This window comes from Microtus oregoni, unplaced genomic scaffold, assembly GCF_018167655.1.
Source record: "Microtus oregoni isolate MIOR12 unplaced genomic scaffold, Mior012 000002F_ref0000024, whole genome shotgun sequence".
Classification (NCBI taxonomy): Eukaryota; Metazoa; Chordata; class Mammalia; order Rodentia; family Cricetidae; genus Microtus; species Microtus oregoni.
In genome coordinates this window covers 56313979-56334245 of record NW_024543061.1, presented here as the reverse complement: position 1 = coordinate 56334245, position 20267 = coordinate 56313979, and the positions used below count along the sequence as shown (strand labels likewise).

General features: G+C 41.3%; 1 protein-coding gene across 4 annotated transcripts in view; it reads right to left on the bottom strand.

Annotated features, from left to right (window-relative positions):
* The window catches only part of Pparg (peroxisome proliferator activated receptor gamma), a 132418-nt gene that overhangs the window by 9741 nt on the left and 102410 nt on the right, over positions 1 to 20267 (bottom strand). For 3 of the 4 annotated variants that reach the window (XM_041637764.1, XM_041637785.1, XM_041637774.1), the window contains exons 6-7: positions 16772 to 16971; positions 7021 to 7471 (exon numbers count right to left, since the gene is read on the bottom strand). In XM_041637764.1, coding sequence (XP_041493698.1) covers positions 7021 to 7471; positions 16772 to 16971 — 651 coding nt within the window. The remainder of the gene's footprint in view (positions 1 to 7020; positions 7472 to 16771; positions 16972 to 20267) is intronic. The other variant, XM_041637794.1, reaches the window with a different exon arrangement.

The following is a 20267-nucleotide window of genomic DNA, read 5'->3' as shown; positions in this document are numbered from 1 at the left end:
TGCCACTGTTTGCTCAGTGCTCAAGATGATGGCGGCCTACCCAGCCTGGGTGGAGGAGGAAGCTTTACTTCTGGAGCAGTTACAGATAAGAAGTTTCCTCTGCTCTGCGAACCAGAGCCTGCATACATCTTCTCCCATGTATGTCTAGCTCTGGGCTGACTTGGAGATGTTTCATTTCCTCACTGCTCCATTCCTGCCCCCAGTTCTCTGGTTTTTAGTATTTGGGTGCCAGCTGCAAACTCATAAGTATACCTCACCCCTATCATACCAATTGCATGAGTTATAAAAACAGAGAACGAATGGAACATTTTTTGATAACTCAAATTGAGTCACTGTTCAAAGCCATTGGGCTGCCTCATACACAGATAAAACCCATTAGATACGTTAGTACTTAATAAACCAGCTATTACTCTGTGACATGGCCATCACCTCATGGGCAACAGGAGACATGATGACACTGCTGTCCAGCTCAAGAGAAATTAGATGTCCTTGTTTATTTTCAATATCTGAAGAACAGTTGGACAAACAACTTTCTCAATGGGGAAGGAAGTTAAGTATTTAGCTGGCACAGAAGAAGTAGGAAGCTGGTATAATGCTGAGGCTGTAGCTCAACGGGAAAGCCTGTGCTCAGCATGCATGAGGCCACAAGTTCAATCCCTAGTACGACAAAACACCAAAGTGGGACTATTGCTATTCATACTTATTTTAATGTCTAAGTTTCAAAGTAGTTTGGATTTTTTTTCTTTTTTTCACGTAACCACTATGGGAGACGTTCACAGACTGAAGAGGATATGAAGGCCCTTGTGCTGAGTGGAGTCAAGGGTGTGACTGGTGTAGGGCTCCTATTAGACACAAACACTTCTTTGCCAGAGAAATGGGCTATACCGAGTCCACTGTAACTTACAGAAAGCAGTCTGTAGTAAGCATGACACAGATACCTAAGGTCTAAAGGGTAACTGAGGTGCGGGCATAGAGGAACACTCCCAAACCTGGTGCCCCAAGTGATCTGCAGTGGGTAATGGGGTCTGAGGGGCGGAATGAGGCGCTTTGCAATTCCCCTGAGTGAGTGTCTGTCTGCTTGAACCACACAGAGCAAGTGCCTATCTACTCAGCTGCTTCTCTAGAGCAAGAGAAGACACTGGATAGGATTCCAGCAGCTTTAAATCCCTCTCACGGGTGCATGAATGTTTGTGCTCTCCCCTGCCCATGCTGGTGTGCAGGTGGAGGTCAGAGGTTGACACTAGTGTCTTCCTCACTCTCCATCTTACTTTTTGAGAAAGGAAGGGTTTCTCATTGGCTGTGGAGCCTGAGGATTCAGCTAGTAGGGCTGGCCAGCAAGCCACAGGGATCTTCCTGGCTCCGCATCTCCAGTGCTGGTTTCATATTCGAATGTCACAGCAGAAGGCTTTTTACATGGGTGCTGGAGATCCGAACTCATGTCCTAATGCTTGCATAGCAAGCACTTCACTGACTAAACAATCGCCCCAGCCTGCTCTCACAACTTTTCTTTGGAACCGTTTATCTCTCTTATGACCTGGCATATGGTGGTATCTCATTAAGTGGAAACATATTTACTTAGCCATTTGAAGTTTACTGTCTACTTTTGTGGGAAGCTTTGCAAATCATTGTGTCCAGGTGCCTATTATATGACAGGTGTAAGAACTATAACATCACCAGCCCTAGGCCTTGCCCCAGCCAAGCAAGGGGTCTGGAAAGGTGGCTCAGTGGGTAAAGTGCTTGCTAGTTACTTAAAATTGTATCTTAAGAAGGACATCGAATATTAGTGACAATATATGAACATTCTTAATTATAAATATTCATAGGCCACATGGAAATAGTTATTTTTGATAGCTTCTAAAGAACCCTAAAATCAAGGCAATTAAGATCCTTCTTCATCTCAGAGACTCAGCAGGTAACAGAATTTCACAGGGAAGGGCATGATGATGATGAGGAGGATGATTGCAGTTCTGGAGGGGGGGGGTGAACCCAATTCTGCACATGCTCAATGTGGGCTCTGTCACTGAGCTACGCCCCTGGCACTAGCCTGGGTATACTAATGGGTCTGAACTTGGCCTTATCAATTAGTAGCTCTGTGACTAGGCTCTCTGAAGTTGCATTTTCTCCATCTGTAAACTGGGGTAGAGGTCACATACAGCTCCAACAAAGACATATCAGAAACTAGGAATAGAGCACATGTTCAGGACCTCTGGGATACTCAACAAATGCAAGTTATTGTCGCCATTTTATTTATTATAATCATCTGTCAACTCATCCTAGGTGATGTGCTTTGACTGTTTTAAATTCAATAAATTAAGAAGTCTTAATTAAGTATCCCCCAGCCATAGTCCATGATGAAACCATGGGGCCTCAAGCTGTTGACTTGACAGAACAAGGTCAGATTGACAAATAATATCAAGTCGAATGTCTAACTATGGGAACACAACCTCCTTCTACCCACTCAACAATCAGTCACTCCAAGAATAGCAGTCTAGAGCTGTTTGAAGAAGGAACATTGCTAGGTCTGCAGGAAAGAGCAGGGGTCACTCCTTAGGTGGTTGGCACAAGCCAGAGTCTAGAGAATGAGGAGGTTGAGGACTCGCTGTCTATTGCACTGTAGGGATAGTTGTAGTTTCTCTATCACTCAGACGGCAGTGGCAATTTGCCTTGAAAAATACATTGTAAAATCCAGTGAGTTTCCTCCCTCAAATCTTAAAAAGTTTAGAATGAATCGAAATGGATTCCAAGCTGTTCTGAATTAACAAGCCCTTTTTCCTGTTGGAGAGTTCCAGCTGGACCTTCCTTGACTTTTCTTTATCACACGACACACACTCAAGGGGGCAAAGTGTCCAGTGGAGTGTCCTGGAGTTTGCCAGATTTCCTGGGCTTCACACTTGGCATTGGCCATGGGGCAGGGCTTGAAAGCTCGCTCGCTAGAGAGGCTGGCATAGGTCTATGGCGCCAGTTGCAAACATCTCCTTGCTGGACTCAGTTTTATTACTCTCAACACCACCTACCCCAGCAGTGAAACTAGAGGGTGCAATGGAAGCTGTTATTTGCTGGGATTACAAGGAAATGCTCTGCTGGCTTCCAGGTTCAGGCCTTAAGGAAGGAACGTGTGGGTGGGAGTGCGGGGTGCAGCTACCAGCTGCAGAGAGTGAACTGTGGTCTTCTAGCAAGGAAGAAGAGGGGATAGGGCTATCCCAGCGACAGGACATTTGGTTTTAAACCAGTCCTACTACTATTCAATAGGCATCAGATCTTGTACAAATCCGAGTTCATTTATTTCTCTGCCTGTGAAGTGAGAATAAAACCCCCTGTGCCCCCTTGGGATCCAGGGAAGACTATGCGCTGCTCTTAAGAAGTACTACACGTCGGCTCCCAAGCTCTACTGTTCTTTTTATTCCATTTCTTGATCCAGCTCAGAGGAGACAGATGAGAAGACTTTGAGAACTAGGTCATCTCTCTCAGTAAGCTGGCTGCAACAGCTGAGTACACAAGGAGTTGCTAAACCCAGTTCAAATCTAAGAACCAGATCAACGGGTCTGCAGTGTTCAGTGGGTAGTAACACTTATTTCCCCAGCAAGTCCTGAGTTGGGTCAAATTGACACTTCTATCTACAGTCTTCCTCTTTGGTTCCTCTAACCACCTCCCCAGCTCTGATCCTCTCCTTACACAGCCTCATCTTCCTCATCCTTTCCCCAGTTTGAGCATCTACGTGCCTTCACCAGAGCTAAAGTTCCAGCTCAGAAGGGCTCAGATGAGCCTTGCCTAAAGCACTGCTTTCCAAAATCACTAAAGCAAACTTCTGAAGAGATAACCGCTCTTGCTGAGACTGGATAGGGACAGAACCCCGTTTTCTGGATATAATCACTCTTGCTAAGACTGGTTAAGGACAGAACTCTGTTTTCTGGATATAATTGCTCTTATTTATGTTTTCTCTTCCTGGAATTTTAGAATAAGGAAAAACAATCAACAAGCAATGGCTAATTTGGAAACTGTCTCTAATAAAGCTGGGCTTGGGATATTGATCTCACATCTATGGACAATGAGAACTTACTGGAAGCCAGTCCTTGGACTGGGAATGCCAACTGGGCACTTTTGTTTGGCCTGCACACAACCAATCTCCTGAGTAAAGAGGAGAATCACATTTCTGTGAGCTCTACAAACATGGGCCAGTTTTCCTCTTGTCTGTTGCCTGTATTTAGCCTTTATCTATAATTTCAACTTTGGTCGGGGAAGGATTTTTCCTTTCTGTGTTGTAGAAACATATCAGTGGTTAGTCGGCTGCTTTGAGGAAGTCTAGAAATATTCACAAGGGTTAAAAGATCTTAATAATCTGGCAGACTGCTACCTTGGGGTATCTTTCATTGTTATGTGGATGAGATTTGGATCCTGGCTTTTGTGAAGACAACCCGTGAAAGGCCAAAAGGAACTTCTTTATATAGAGTACTTGTCACTGGTGTTATTCTAACTTTTATGAACTAGCATGAGCTAATAATTACAGCATTAAATCCATGCACATTGTTTATTGTATGGTTTTTCGACCAACTAACTAATGGTGTATGCATGTATGTGTGTATGCATGTGTGTATATGTGCACATGTGTATGTATATATATATGAATGTATATTTTTTTTCTGTGGTGCTTGGAACCTTTGCATGTATCAGACAATCACTCTTTCACTGAGCTCCTGCTCCAGCCCATCATGATTGTTTCTTGTTCAGACTTTTCCTATTTACAAAGTAAGACGTTTGAATGGATTTCCCCAAATGCTTCCCTTAGTGTCTGTGGATATAAATGACTGCAAGCTTTATGATAATGATGAAATAAAAGACTTTAAAATGCTCATAGCTTTGAATTCAATTTCTGGAAATTTACAATGACAAAATCATCTGAGATTAGATAGAAATTTATATAGAAGAATATTTAGTAATCAAAATATAGAACACTTTCCAAAGAAAAGCAGAGCCTATATCCCAGCACTGAGGATCAGGAGTTCAAGGCCAGCCTCAGCAACATAATGAGTTCAGGGTAACTTGAGACCCTGTTTCAAAAACTTAAATAATGAAATAAATAAAAAATAAAATAAAGGAACACATTTTAAAGCACTCTTCTATGTTTTCGCTGTCATTCAAAATGAAATAATAATATATAGGGAGATGATTTGGTCCATAAGAAACCCTTTATAGAGTATTTTATAGTCATTATAGTCATTAATGGTGCTTCTGGGGCTGGGAATATAATTCAGTGGTAGACATGCCTAAGGCCATGAATTTAAACCCTAGTACCAAAACTCCCAAAACTCAGTCACTTAATTCCAAAACATGTTGATTCAGTGTCTGAGGGTGTGCTGAGCTTGAGCAGTAGATGTTTTCTTGTCAGTGGTCACTGCATGCCTGGCTCTTGGTTCCATCCCAACTGACAAAGACAACATGAAATTGTCTTAAAGTGAGTGACCACTTGATACTGCCTAACCCTTGCCATACTGCTTATCTCTCTGCTCCCCAGTCATATAAGGCAGCTTTGCTTTCACAGAATAGAAGCTTGAAGCATGGGCTCTAGAAGCAGACAAGCCATCCCAGTGCATCCTTTGACTATGTTGCCTGGTTGGGCTGGAACTCCAAGAGATCCAGGCTAGCCTTGAACTCATAGAGATCTGCCTGCCTTTGGAGTGCTGGTATTAAAGACATGTGACATTATGTCTGACTCCCCAGCTACATCTGACACTGGTTATATCACTGTGGGCAGGGGCACAGGCCTTCCAGTGCTTCGGTTTCCTCACTTTAAAAAATGGCACTCACCTCACTGAGCTGTGGTGAGGATTTGTGTGGGAAGCGCTCAGAACACTGTCTGGCATTAGAGGCACCTCCTCGGTGTTGTCTCTTACTGCCCTTAGTAATTACCATGCACCTTACTTGAAAGCATCCACTCTCCAATGCACAAGACTAACCATCAGATCATGTTCTTTATACGAAGCAACACTACACCTTTTCACCTACAGATTCCCCTTCCCTACAGGCGAGTTCTCACAAATAGGTTGCTGGACAGTTCACACAGAACGTGCATCTAAAGTCAATTCCAATGTAAGAATTCACCATTTAAAAAGCAAAATTTTGTTTGTTTGTTCTTTTAAAACATTACGTAGCCTAAGCTGGCCATCAACTCTAGATTCTCTTGTCTCAGCCTCCTCAGTGCTGGGATTCTAAGTGTGCACTATTACATCTGGCTCAAAGCAATTTTTACAGACAGAAATGAGAGCAGAAAGTTCTACTTACCTGGAAACAAGAGAGAGAGAGAGAGAGAGAGAGAGAGAGAGAGAAAGAGAGAGAGACCCTTGAAAACAACATTTGATATAAAATGAGGCTTTTGGAGTTGGTTAGTTAGATCATGTATTTGCAAGGCCAAAATTTTGATAAACTGCCAAATAGCTCAATTTCTTTCTCTGTGGTGTGCTCTTGGTTCAAGTGTATTGGTAATCACAGCCAAGTGTCTTACAGAGGCACAAAAGGGAAGCCATAAGAAGCCAGATGAGAGAGAAGGTGGAGTTTAGCATGTCTCCATTCCCTGATTCCTGATGCAGGGAAGGTGGGTGGAAGCATTAATTGGGCCAAGATCACACACAAGTTGCCTGCGCTATACCACAGGAGCATTGTCAAAGTCAAGTTACATGCGTCATTACTAAAATGAGCTGAAGACCGAATTGGCCTTTTGGGAAGGAAGAGGGAAAGACAAGGAAAAATAACGTGAGAAAAGAAAAGAAGGCATTTGTTTTTCAGGATTGGATTTGGCCAGAAAAAAGCAGTGTGATGAATAGAAACAAGGAGCTTGGATCCCCACAGCCTTCACTCCGAATGTCTACGGTATTCAGCTCGGCAGTGACACGTTCATGGCACTGTGCCACCGGCATGCTCCGCAGAAGCAGAGTCAGTAAGAAGGAACACAGAACATTGAGAAAATGCAATTCCACCACCATCCCACCTTCTTCTAAATCTAAATCTAAATCAAAAGATGACTCTTACCTCCACTGAGAATGATGACAGCTATAAATATGGCCAAGTCACTGTCATCTAGTTCCAGTGCATTGAACTTCACAGCAAACTCAAACTTGGGCTCCATAAAGTCACCAAAGGGCTTCCGCAGGCTTTTGAGGAACTCCCTGGTCATGAATCCTTGACCCTCTGATATGAGGACTCCATCTTTATTCATCAGGGAGGCCAGCATTGTATAGATGATTTCATGGACACCGTACTTGAGCAGAGTCACTTGGTCATTCAAGTCAAGGTTAATGAAACCAGGGATGTTTTTGGCATATTCTGTGATCTCTTGAACGGCTTCCACGGATCGAAACTGGCACCCTTGGAAAATGCGGATGGCCACCTCTTTGCTCTGCTCCTGCAAAGGGGTGATGTGTTTGAACTTGATTTTATCTTCTCCCATCATTAAGGAATTCATGTCGTAGATGACAAACGGCTGCAAATGAAAAAGGAGAAAGTGGCTGAGTTGGTGATTCCTTGTTCTGGGAGAACACCACCCTAGTCCAGAGACCATAGATGTATTGCTTTGCTGCGTAAAATTGGGAAGGCTAAAGGGACTTAATCAGGAGAAAGGGCTCTTCCTGTTCATCACTGTGATCTGCTGGGGTCAAACATTCCTTGACGCTTTTCCTTCAACTTGTACCATCACTGTGTTATTCTGAAACTGGATAATAACTTCGATTTGTTAGATTTTTAAAATGACAAAAAGTCTAATGTTTTCTTGAATTTCAAGAAAATACATATTTAATCTTTTTTTAAACAAAAAGTAGTTAAAGCAAGTTATGATTGAAAAAAACCACTTGAACATAAGCTAATCTTGCAGTTTTAGATCAAATTTACTCAGACCACAAGGAAACACAGTGTACATATAAAATATATTTCACTATATAAAATCACTCAAAGCAGATTAAAAATATTGAGCCAAGAAAATGTCTATTTCTTTCTTTTTTTAAAAAATGCTCTGGAAGCCATCTGTTTCAGCAGCTGTAGGAGGCCTGTGGGTAAAACACTGCAAAAAGTAGTAAAGTAAAAAATGGTTTTTAGCTTTTTAATTTTTATAGTTTTGAAAATTTAATCATAGAGACCCATGCATGCTAAACAAATGCTCTATCACTGAGCTGCAGTCCCAGTCCTGAACTTAAATTTTAATATGTCCGTTCTTAAGGATCAACTAATAAAATGAATGAATCAATTAATCAGGTTTGCAACAGGCTGCTTTCAAAAGTTTGCCATGACACTCTGCTCTCTGTTCCTTTGTACAGAACAGCCAAAGGCTTATGGTCATTGTGAAAGTCTCAAGGCTGAGCAATTAGGAAGAAGGAACACTTTGCACTTATTACATGCACTGGACCCTAGAAAGAGCTAACCTCAATCTTATTAAATATTATATTTTTGAGCACTGGAATAAAAACTGAGGCTATTATTAGGCTTTGGTTCTATGATTAACTCCTCCCCCCAGAGATTTATTTTTATTTTATTTGTATGGGTGTTGACCTGTCTGCATATAAATGTACCATATGTGTGTCTAGTGCTTGTATATGTCAGAACACTATGTCAGATCCCCTGGAACTAAGGTTACCGAGGGTTGTAAGCTTTGTCAGCTGTTGTGTGACGGCTGGTTAACTATGTAATTTAGGGAAAGCTATTTATCCTTCCAAAGTCTCAAGGTGTTTTGTTTTGTTTTTGTTTTTGAAACAGGGATTCTCTGTGTATCCTTGGCTGTCTAGGCTATGACCTCAAATGGTACTGGGATTAAAAGCGTGCAACATCACTGCTAGGGAGTTGACAGAATTGGAGGTTTCTGTTTCTTTTCTAGAGGAGACTCTAGCTGTATTTCTAATGTGTATGTGTGTGCGCATGCGTGTGAGGTATGTGGCACGTGATCACACATGATCACAAATTCTCTGATGTACTAAAAGTAATTTCTTTTGAGTAGAGGTTCTGAGAGCTAAATGTCAGGATTAGGGGGTGAGGTGCATAGGTGATAACAGTAGCCAGCTTCAAGATGTTCTAGCCAGAGATTTCATTATGAACTCTTGCAGATAAGAGTCCCTGATTTTCAACAAGCTCATTCTGTTCCACTCTGAGGACTCCTAGACTCTGAGGAGATTTCCAAATCCACACATTGTACAAACTCATCAGAGTTGAGTTGTTCTAGAAACACCGCTGCCCTCAATTCACGTCAACCACAGTGCTCAACACACCTGGATGGGGGTGGGAGGGCTCAGGACTCAGGCAGTTTGCTTGCTGCCTTTGATTTGATTTTTCAAGACAATGAGGAGCAAATCATGCTCACTGTTTTTTCAGACATCCTGCTTCTGTTTACTCCACAATTGACATCATCAGTAAGAAGAGGATAAAGAAAGGCACAGTCAATTATATCAGTTAAAATGTACTATTTATTCCTGAATTCTGATCAGATTTTAACCATGAGAAAAAATTTGAATGGATGAAGATTTTACAGAAGCTCCCTGCCTCCTCCTCCTCTATTGGAGCTCTAGGAGCCTTATAGTGTATTATAATTTAATATTAACAAAATGTAAATGGCTTAAATATTTTTAAATAAGGTCTCACATACCTAGGCTGGCCTTAAACTTGATATGTACCAGAGGATTATCCTGAACTTCTGGTCCTCCTGCCTCCACCTCCCAAGTGGTGGGATTAAACAGGCACTACCACACCTGGCTCACGATTTGCTGGGGATTAAGTACAGGGTTCCAAGCTTGTCACACCCCTAGCTCCTTGACTTTCTTTACTCTCATGAGAATATGAACGTGGACAACAAAGAAAGAAGTTCAGCCGAACATGTTAAACTACTGACAACATGAACAGAAAAGCATCACCTCAGCTGGGCATATGGTTCCCTATACAGCACTGCCGAGAATGCTCAAGGCTCTGAGTAAACTATCTCTTCACATCTCGGGAGACTGTACCCAGAGCTACCCTTTCAACTTTTGGGTGAGCTTCTGCTCAGTCATGTGGGTTCTTGGCAGAGCACAAGCATCAGATTCTTTCACCTCCAAGTAAGCGATTTCTCTGGAACTCTGCCCTGGTCCATCACCCTTGTGATTCTCCTTGACTTCCCCTGCCCCTCATATAAAGCCCCAGGTTCCTGTTTTTGAAACTCCGGGATAGCTGACCATAGGGCACCAAATCCTGCTAATTTTCTCTCCCAATTTAACAACAATGTGACTTTAACCCCTTGGCAATCAGTGTTGGTCAGGATATCCTGGCAGTAAATATTCAAGGACAGAGAAAAGAGGCAGCACCCCCACCATCATGCCAAACCAGTTTTTTTTTTTTAAATCCCTTCAGCATTTCTGACATTTCTGAAAAAGTGGGGAGCTGGTAGAGAGTTCTGAGCACTGACATGCAAATGAACACCAGTGGAGGTTTTGTTGTTGCTTTTCCTAGTTGTATTTTATTATGCTATTTTTTTTGACTCTGCATACGTTCTTTCTGCTTCTATGTGGATGTTTCAAACTGTGAGAGTGATTCCCAGGCCACCAGCTTACCAGTTCTCACACCGCAAACCATCCACGAAGGCACCACTTTCACATGTCACTAAGACTTCCCCATCCTCAAACCCACTGAGAAAGCAGCGGCTCGCCTGCTTATTGAAAACTGAGTTATTAATGTACTACAACATAAACAGCTTCCTTTTGGTGCAGTAGTCTACATAAAATGAACTGTATGTCTTGAATCACATTTTTGTATTTTGTACAAAGTCAACTGGTGCTTTGGGTTAACTTATATAGTGTCTTTTGATGACACACCATTTGCAGGAGGAGTCACATTGTCTTCAAAATTTGACTCAGTGATTTTCTAGTTCGAGTTCACAGTGTGTTTACCTTCAGACATGGCATCAAATGGCTAGGTAGGCACCCTTACTTACCAGTAAAGAAAACAACAACTAGACACGCTCAGGCGCCCGTCTAGGTTTTTAGGGTTCAAAACGCATGCACGGTCTAAGAAAAATATGCACACGATGAGCACAAAGTTTCTCCCAAAACAGTAGCTCTGGGAATGGGGTTCTCTGACGCCCAAGCTTTGCTGACCACAGAAGGATCCTTCTTTCCTTCTCTTTCCTTAGTGCTAAGGATTGGACTTGGGGCTCATAAATGCCAAGCACAGGCTGTAACACTGTGTGGCTGTACCTCTTAGAAAGCCATCAGCATGTTAATATCTGAGTTAATATCAAAGTGCTAGGTCACTTCCTCTTGACTAATAAAACAACCCATTCAAGGAGGTAAGAAAGATCGACTAATACGGCTCAGGTTATTCTGAGTAATTTCTCTAATTTGCCACACACACATCTGCATATTACCTGACCTGCTCACAGAAAATCCCGTGATAATAACAGTACAGAATTACAGCTGAATTGGAGACCAGGCATGGTGCTGTTTGCTTGTAATCCTAGCATTTGGGAGGTAATGACAGGAGAATCTGAAGCTTAACGTCATCTTAGCTACAGAGTGAATTCTAGGTCAGCCTGGGCTACATGAGACCCTGTTTCTAAACCAAACCAAACCAAACCAAACAACCAAACCAAACCAACAACAAACACCAGGTTTGGGGAAACGTGGGCCTTATTTCAAGGGCCTTTCCAGATATTCAGATTTTTCAAAGAAGAACTCTACCTTCTTAGAGCCTATCTTTTGAATATGTTCCTGTCTTCTTGTGTTTCTTGGCTTTCATAATGTTGGGCATACACCTTGTCCTCTACAGTTAAAGAACGCTAACCCTAAGTACATTGGTTTCCTCAACTTCCTTTCTGTCTTGCTCCTGTGTTTCAGTTTTGCTTTGTGAAACCATGGGATCTACAGGATGCAAAGGCTCTTCTGAAAGCACACGTCGCTACTCTCTAAGTGTGAAGAAACTCAAAGTTCAAGAGTTCTTTATATCGAACCCTGGCCGAAAACTGGCATATCCTCGAACCCTCACCGAGAACTGGCGTATCCTCCTGACTCTCTTCTTTAACACCCTCTCCCGACTTCTCCATGTGTTTTAACTTTTTTCCAGTACACTCGCTTTTCTGGAAAGAACGAGGGCTTTTAAAACCAAGCTCTTCTGTGCTGAGGTCCTTGGGCAGTGCCTTTTGAATGATATTTCCTATAAGCAAGTGCTGTTCGTGATGGAAGTTAGGAAGTCTATCAGATGTAATTCTGTGTCCCCATGTGGTTTGTGATTTAAGACAAACAGAAAGCCTAAAAAGAATTATTCACACTCAAATGAACCAGCACATAACCACAGCTCTTAAATAAATTGTACAATATCAGCCAAACAGTTACTCAGTAGATAAACAAGAGTAATAGCCAACTTAATCCAACAACGAAAATAAATAAATAAAAATAAGTAAAGAGGCCCAAATTCTTTCCTTCTCAACTATACTGAATATTATTGCTATTGTTTGGTGTTGGGAATGACACCCTGAGCCCTGTATATGTAGGCAAGAGTTCTACCACTGAGTTACACACCCAAACCTAGAATAATATTTTTTTCATTTCTTCTTGAAAAAGCATTATTAGTTCAGATCTGTCATATTGTTAGCTATTACTAATGACTCTGATCATGAAAGAATTTATTTATTACTATTGATAGATGGATCAACAATGCCAGGAACCTAACTTGAGCAGCCTTGGAAATTATTCAGTACTGCTTCCTGCTTTATTCTTACGGGGCCCCTAAGTCTTCTTCAAGGGCTCCCTCAATACTTCTCTCCTCAGGGGAGGATATTCTAGTTCATTCAGGATCTTCAAAGATGAAGGGGATAGGCTATGCTTTGTCTATCTGTAAGGGCATGGCTTAAGAAGATACATCTTTCCTATCATTTGAGTCAGTATGATGGGATGGCCTCTGTATATGTAGAAAGCATAAATGTAAATGGGCAGAGAAATATTTCCACAGCAGTTTACAATTCTGCTTGGGCTTTATGATTCGGTGGTTTTGGATTTCATACACTATTCAGAATGATCATTTTTCTAACGGCACCAGTTTGCCCCTGTTGTTAAAAGAACAGTGACTTTACATGTGCCTATCATAAACAAGACGATGCCTTGGAACCCAAAGTCCAATACAGTATAAATAAAATGTTTTATTTCTTATTTATAGTTTGAATACAGTCAGGGCTTCACCAGGCACCACTCTTAGGTATATAGTGAAGAGTTGGCAGGCATACCCAGGGTTTTTCTATTCATTGTTTTATGGCAAGCCATGGCACTGAGAATGGTTTTTGAAAACCACTCTGTTTATTTTCATCAACAAATACGGGATCACGTGATCACTGCACCAGCGTGGTAGTCAAACATCCCAAACTTCCAAAGTCCATTCAGTTATCAAACTGCCTTCAAGAAATGAGGGCTCTAGTTCCAGCACATGTGTGGGCTTCAGAGATCTATAGTCTCTTCAGCGAGGGAGGGGCTGTGGCTGAAGAAAACCACTGGAAGAAAAGCAGGTGGTGGGGGAATGGGTTCCACCCTATTTGAGGGCAGAGAAAAGGCATACATACTGCTCCTAAGAGTTCTTTAGTGATTCTGTAGCCCACATCCCCTTGAGCCTAGAACACTCAGGCCATACTCTTGGAGGCAAGATGATGAAAATTATTGGTATCTTATCCCAAAGATATGATGTTAAAGTTGATAGGGGGAGAGCAGGAACACTTAATTTACCTGTTTTGAAAGGTGTGAGTGACCCCAGGGGATAAGATATAGAAGGAGGAAGTGTAGCTGAGGAGGGGGAGTGGCCCTTGCTGGCCTGGAGGCAAGGGCTGTGAGGGCAGCAGCTGGTGGGTTCCTAACAGCTCTGGTTAAATTGAGCAGTGAGATAAACGTATAAAGAATGGCCTCTTCAGTCCATGATTTCCTTCAGAAGGGTTCTGGGTAATTGGTTATCCACTACACTGAACAGCCTCCCCCAGGCTTGGCCTAACTGATGCCGCTGACATCAGCTGCAAGCTGTGCGCATAATGAGACCTAAGCTGCTCTCCCCACAGCCTCAGCCACTTTCTCACATCCCCCACCATCTCGAGAGGCCACACTTCAGCAAAACTTTCCCTATCAATGCAAATCTTAGCTTTCACAGTCCTGGCCAAGAGATAACATAACACCCCTGAGATAGATGCTATCAAATGAATAATAGGACCATGCTGATAAAGAGCAAATCGCACTGCAAATCACATTTTGGGTTTCTCTTCCATATTCTCTATTGAAATATTTCTTTCTATTGGTGCTCAGTTTGATTTCACCAGATAAGGAGAAAACAATGCCAAACAATTTGATTTTAGTTCTGTATAATCAGTGAATGGGTTTTTTATATTTGGCTGGGCCTCTTTTTCTTTTTCTAGACCTCAACTGGAGGCAATCCTGTCACTATCCAATCACTAATGACGTCTAGTTAGATGAACAAATATTGGGCTAGTGAAAAGCCCTCTGTTGAAAGTTCATAATTTCAAAGGGCATAAACAACAGTCTTTAATTCAATTAAACAAATAGTCTGAGTAACTACTATGGGCAAGGCATGAGCCTACTTACTACAGGGAAAAATGACAACCCTTGGCCTCCGAATTGAGAAGTCTATAATCAAGCTTTTGTAGCCCCTTCCTTAAATAGCTTAATAGCTATTTGTTTCACAAGGGGCCTCCAATTATCTTATTTTTAACTCAAAGATTCAGAGCCAAAAAGTCAGTTGGGATGAGGTTTCCAAGTGATTTCCAGTGGTTTGGTCTCTGCATCCTTCAGAGCAGAGATAGGAATACATCGGCAACCCATTATATAAATTTAAATTATTGCCTATTAGGGTAGTCTCTCTCTCTCTCTTCCACGTAGCTTTTAAGTAGTTTAAGTTTTTAATTTAGATTTCCAGCATGGATTTCAGGTGTGCACTGGAGGTGAGGCGATAAGAACCCAGAGCCTGCGAAATGAATGGCTGTAGGTAAAACTGAACTGGCCACTATGGGACTCCGTGCCTTTCAGCAACCCCCTCCCCAGAGCCTAGCTCTGAGATACCAGACTCCAGCCCTCTATCCTGCACCTGCTCTTGGCAAGCTGTTGCAATATGCCTTCAAGTGTTCACTCTTGTTAGTCATGTGGCTGCAGCCTTCCTTTACTTTCTTCCTGGGAATGAAGTCAGAGTAGCAGTGTACAGGTCTTCATGGCTGTTTTTGGTACTCAGTAGACAGACTGCACTGTACTATGATTCGTGTTCTGTGGTCCTGGGAATAGCACACTGACAGTGTTCCCAACTAGCAGTCAGAAAGCTTACATCATAGCCTTCAGTTTCCTATGTGCTTATGCCTCTCCACTTCAGTTCCTTCCCCTTAAACAAAGATACACAACAGCCGCCTTCAGATGGTCCTGTGGCGGAATGTAAAGAAAGTATAAAATACTTGTGTATCACCGTATAGGTATCAATCCCTCCTGTAATGAGAAACTGAACTGTTCTTACTGACATGTGACTCTTTCTCACAGCTATTAGCTGACTACACTCTAAGTCATTTGATTAAAAAGAAAGACCTGAGATAATCATTAAAATATGATTTTTTTTTCTAAAAAATAGTTACATAGTTACATGTATCTACCTATCAGTTGCCTTGCTCTCCTGGACTTGTTCACTTGAAAATAAATGACCACACCCAAGGCTTTCAAGAGCTGGATTCAGGCCTTTTGCATGGGATCTGCAGCTTTTACTGCCTTAGGGACATTCTGTAGACCATATCATCAAAGCCAGGCCCTGCCTGTAAAAACTGAGGGACAGAGATGTGACCCAGGTCACACTCCCAGCTGACAGTGGAGTGGGAAGCAGCAGGTAGGTTTCATTTTAATGTAATTTGGTGCTGATTCTCAGCCTCATGTCAGAAGCTTTCTGCTTCCTAGAAAACTGAACTCAACAATAGTTTTCAACTATTATGAATTTTCTAAACAATGACACTCAACAAACCTCCAGGTACATAAGGATCCTTTTGAGGTTTAGGCATGCAGCTCACCTCTATAATACACGTACCTAGCATGCTTGAAGCCTTGAATTCAACCCAATATTTAGCATTAATAATAATAAATAAATAATAATATTTAATAATATTAAATAAAATAATAATAAAATAAAATATTCCATTGGAGCAGCATAGGCAGTTTAGATCCTTGTAGAAACTAGAATTCATACATATACTAAAAGGATAGAGCTCCAGTTTTCCAGTAATAAAACTCGGTACTGTAAGGAAATAGGTCTCATCCTGGATGTTTTTGTGCCCACTCTGAACTTGGGATAAAAGACTCTGGGAACCTAGAAAGGTAAAAGTGGGACCTCACACCTCCTACACCTGCGTGGCCTCCTCCATGGCTGCTGAGGCACGGTGTTCTGACCAGTTATTTTGATGCTGAGCAAAGAGATGAGTCTAGAAAGAGGGTGGGGTCCTGAGAGGGCTTCACATTCATTTATGAATGTTAGATGGCCTATGAGTTCTTGTACTACTCTCAAAGGTGTTTTGTGTGTGTTTCTTTCTTCCTTTTTTTTTTTTTTTTTTAAATTACAGCTTGGAGGAGTTACTCCTTTTTCAGAACAGTGTTTACTTATCCTATTTGAAGACATTTCCTGTGTTTTGGACCCGGCCTGCCACAAGATTTTAACAGCCCGCAGCTGAGCTATATTCTGCAAACGCATGCGTACTGAGGCAAATCATTTAGTCAAAAGAAAGAACCCCCAGCCCCAACCACCCCCATGAAGAGAGCAGAAGAGAACTAACTGATTTGTCTGTAGTCTTTCCTGTCAAGATCGCCCTCGCCTTGGCTTTGGTCAGCGGGAAGGACTTTATGTATGAGTCATACAAATGCTTCGCCAGGGCCCGGAGATCAGCAGACTCTGGGTTCAGCTGGTCGATATCACTGGAGATCTCCGCCAACAGCTTCTCCTTCTCGGCCTGTGGCATCCTCCCAAACCTGATGGCTACAGAGGAAGAGGAATGACAGGATGAATCATTGGATCATTACTATGGCTTTGCCTTGTGCTCTCCCCAGCCCTGGTTCCCACAGTGTACGAGCCCCTCCTCTCTCCACCCGCCACTGGTTCTGCTTTCTATCTACCACTTTGCTCGTGTTTTTATTTCACAACAGTAGCACAGAAAAATAAAACCGGAATAATTTACTTCTTCAACTTAAAAAGACAACATATGATCCTATTAGGAAATTGGAAGAATCTGTTTAGCAAATAGGAATACATACTCATTTAGATATGAATTAAAAAACAATTCCTATACATCCCTGAAGAACTAATGCAAAGAATGTAAAATGAAATTAAAAACAACAACAACACCAACAAGAACAAGGAACCAATGTAAAGTCACCTTCTTTGTAAGGCTTTCAAGTACAGCTAATTATTTATTCCCAGTACACCACTCACCCTGAACACTTCAATGTTCACACAGCACTATAATTATGACTTTATATGCCTCATGTTCCTCTGTAGAACAATGCCCCGAAGACAGGGACACTGTCTTATTTATCTTGGTAACTTTGATACTTCGCAAAGGTCAGGTAGGAGAATCTACCTACAGATTTCATGAATTAAGTAAGGAGCTATGCAGGAGTCTAAGCTATACAAACCCAGGCTCTCTGTTCTCATGCAGGTTGTGTGATCTGCTTGTCCCTGTTGTGAAGAAAGGATAGTGCTCTATCCCTCTAGTAGACCAGGGAACTTGGACATGGAATGGATGGAGTTGGACTTACCTCTAACTCTGCAGAACTACCCCTTACTGAGGTGCATCAGAAAGACACCTTTACCCTTGGCTTCTCAAAGGGTGAGGAAGTGTGAATGTAAAAGAAAGATTGAAGAGAGACCATAGAGCATAAGGTGGGAATTAATCTGTGTGAGTTGTTGTCTGGGGTCAGAACACTTGCTTGGCATGTGAAAATCTTGCATTTCATTCCCAGAAAATCAAATTAATAACAATCTGTTTATAGGGTTTCAACTTGAGTAACTTTTCTTTCTTTCTGATATTTGTAAAAATGTCACTTTGAGTAACATTTTTCTTTGGGGTCATTCTTTGCTGCTGTTTAAAAAATTATAAAACGTAATAAAATAAATTTAAAATGGGGGTGCTAGAGAGTTGGCTTAGTGGTGAAGAGTACTTGCTACTCTTGTAGAGGACCTGGTTTGATTCCCAGTACCCATTTGGTGACTCACAACCATCTACAACTCTAGTTCTAGAGGATATGACATTCCTTTCGTACCTTTTTGGGCCTCGTGCCTGCTAAACACATGTTCTACTACTGAGCTTCAACTCAGTTCTTACTATTTTTTTTATTGTATTTTATATTATATTCTTGAGATGTGGCCAAGAACTTGAAACTCCCTGCACTAGCATCCTTGCTGTTGGTATTACAGGTCACCACCATGCTCAGCTGAATTTTGTTCTAGAGAAAAGATTGCTTTGACCCTTGAGTTTCATATGTGTAAATTCATCTCAGTTGGCCCTATGCTTTATCACTAATAAAACTAATGCACTACAGAGGCCTCAGTAGAGACCTTGCTTGGAGTTTGAGGGAAAGAGATGTTTGCCTCTCAGTTTACATTAAATCAGGATATGTTTAGATACTTTTGATAAATATAACTTTTGCACATGACCCTTCAGAAATCTTTAAACAATTGCCTTTTTTTCTTTTTGTCAAATTGCAGCCTCTCATTATTCTCTTCCATTTTAGCTACACTAGGATAGGGAATGTCAGCTTAGTGAGAAGTCTTCCCACCTGGGCCCCAGGTCCACTGGGTTCCCTCAGTCTATGACCTTGACACTTCCCTCTTCCGTTTTATAACTCTGGCTACAATAGTTGACAATAACGTTTTTCTTTTCTCCTCTAGATTGCAGTCCTCCATGAAGACAGGCGTCTTGCTTGTTATACTCAGCACTTAGTACATTGTTGGGCACACGTATTAAGTACTTATAGAGCATTTTGAAATAAAATGAATAAAACATATATTCACCAAGCTCAACAAGGTCCCACCCCCCCCCAAGGATCAGTAGTTAATGGTTGCTGGTAGAGGCAGAGGTCTTTTCTTCAGTAGTGTAGCCACTGGTAAGCTGCCAAGCTCCTGAAAATAGCTCCCACATATGCTTCTGTAAGTTATCCTGAGTAAACTCACTAATCACAAAATAAAGGAAGGAGGCAGAGGGAGAGAAAGGAAGAAGAGGAAGAAGGAGGAGGAGAAGAGGAAGAAGGACGATGATGACAATAACATGGAAGTAGAAGGGAACTAGCTAGTTTCGAAGAGGAAAGGGACAAGGAAAAGCAATAGGGTGAGTATGATATGTATACATGCAAATGCCATAATTATACTAATTAATTAATATATGCAAAACAACAACTTAACGACTGTGTAAAAGATCCTTTTATAGTCCCCTGCAAAGCCATTCTGAACCACTCCTTTCACATAGAACTAATCATTTGCTTTGTTGTCCTTTGAGTAATGTGGAAGAAAAGGGGGCAGAGCATGTGAGAACCACTTGGGAACATTCTAAAATTAGGTGTCTCTCATGAAACATTTTAATAAGCCACCGCTATATCCAAATAGGATATATATATATATACATATATATGTATATATTTAAATATATATATATATATATAAACTTGAGGTTTGAAAAAGCTTTCTAAATGCTAGGCTTTCTTTTATACGAATATTAGTGTGAGGCTTTTTACAAAGTTTCTAATGGGTTTACAATAGTTATTCTGCTAGAACAGAAGCTATATGAATACTAGGTTTTATTTGCTCCTGAGTATAACAAAACACATATATAATAAAAATGTGAAGAATTAAACTTCAAAACACTGAGTTTAAAAATAGACAGATGAGTCAATATGTACATTGGGAGTTTATATAAGAGAAAGTAAGAATTATGACATATTAAAAAATGAAGAAATTGTGGATTGGATATATGGGTCAGTGGTAAAGTGCTTTTTTAACATGCATGATGAAGCTTTGGGTTTGATTCCCCAGCATGGCAAATAATAAAACAAAATAAAAATAAAAACAAACACCACAGAAATTGTGAAAAAACCTTGGAAAACATCAGAGTTATTATACAGTGAGACAGAAATTACTAGAATCATCTACTGTTTCACAGACCACTCCACACTGTCTCTTCACTTCCTAAATAACTATTAAGTGACTCTCATATATTAGATACTGTCTTAAGTTCAGGTTAAAGGCCAACTTCTTTCCTGCTGAGCTATCTCATTGGTCCT